The 1,279-nt window shown below is 46.4% G+C and overlaps 1 protein-coding gene across 1 annotated transcript in view; it reads left to right on the forward strand.

Annotated features, from left to right (window-relative positions):
- The first annotated feature begins 276 nt into the window (after window positions 1-276).
- Window positions 277-1,279, forward strand: part of LOC101986872 (cyclin-K-like) — a 15,631-nt gene continuing 14,628 nt past the window's right edge. The window contains exon 1 of the mRNA XM_005359517.1: window positions 277-1,122. Within this exon, the coding sequence (XP_005359574.1) occupies window positions 277-1,122 (846 nt within the window). The remainder of the gene's footprint in view (window positions 1,123-1,279) is intronic.

The following is a 1,279-nucleotide window of genomic DNA, read 5'->3' on the forward strand; positions in this document are numbered from 1 at the left end:
CTGCCTTGGGGCATGGAGTGTATCCATGACCACTGAATAAAGTTGAAGAAATCTCTCACTGAGGACATAACCCTGAGATGCAGGACAATGCTCTATACTCAATCACCCTTTTCAGGTTCACTGTGTTTTGTAGTTAATTACATTCAACAATTTCTGACAGTGTCGTTGGTATGGGGTTTACCTGTGGTGAGGGGTTGATGCTGGCCTGAGGAAAGATCTTCAGAGGATTGTTGTATTCCAGAGGCCATTTTGGGAAGAACAAGGCTACTTCAATAAATGAAAGCAAACAAAGAGAATTCAAGCTCTTCAGTCCCATCAGCAAACATGGACCACACAAAACCATGTTGGTACTGGGATAAGAAGGACTTGGCTCGTACACCCTCACAACTTGAAGGACTTGATGCAGCCACTGAGGCCCAGTACCGCCGAGAGGGGGCTTGCTTCATCTTTGATGTGGGCATACGTCTGGGCTTACCCTATGGCACCAAAGCAACAGGAATCACTTATTTTCATCGATTCTATATGTTTCACTCCTTCAAGCGATTCCCACGCCATGTAACAGGAGCTGCCTGTCTCTTTCTGGCTGGGAAAGTAGAGGAGACGCCAAAAAAATGTAACGATATCATCAAAACAGCTCATAGCTTACTAAACGATGTCCAGCGTGGTGAGTTTGGAGATGAACCTGTGAAACAAGTCTTGTTGCTGGAGAAGATCTTACTACAGACCATACAGTTTGATTTAGAAGTAAAGCATCCATACCAGTACTTACTCAGATATGCAAAGCACCTCAAAGGTAATAAAGAAAAAATCCAGAAGTTGGTTCAAATGGCATGGACCTTTGTAAATGACAGTCTGTGTACCACCCTGTCACTGCAGTGGGAACCAGAGATCATAGCTGTAGCGGTAATGTATCTTGCGGAACATTTGCGCAAATTCAAAATTCAAGAGATGACCTCCAAACCCATGTACAAAAGGTGGTGGGAACAGTTTGTTGAAGATCTCTCTGTTGACATTCTGGAAGACATCGGCCACCAAATCTTGGATCTTTACACACAAACGAAACAACAGAGGCCTCATCATGCCCATGCTGCTCAGCTGCAGCAGCCCCAATCTCTTCATCCTGCTCAGCTGCAGGAGCCCCAATCTCTTCATCCTGCTCAGCTGCAGCAGCCCCAATCTCTTCATCCTGCTCAGCTGCAGCAGCCCCAATCTCTTCATCCTGCACAAGTCCCACAGTCACACCCATCGCAAGGCTCCCAGGCAGCACAGCCAGAGCAGG

The sequence above is a fragment of the Microtus ochrogaster genome, linkage group LG1 (assembly GCF_000317375.1).
Source record: "Microtus ochrogaster isolate Prairie Vole_2 linkage group LG1, MicOch1.0, whole genome shotgun sequence".
In the NCBI taxonomy this organism is placed as follows: Eukaryota; Metazoa; Chordata; class Mammalia; order Rodentia; family Cricetidae; genus Microtus; species Microtus ochrogaster.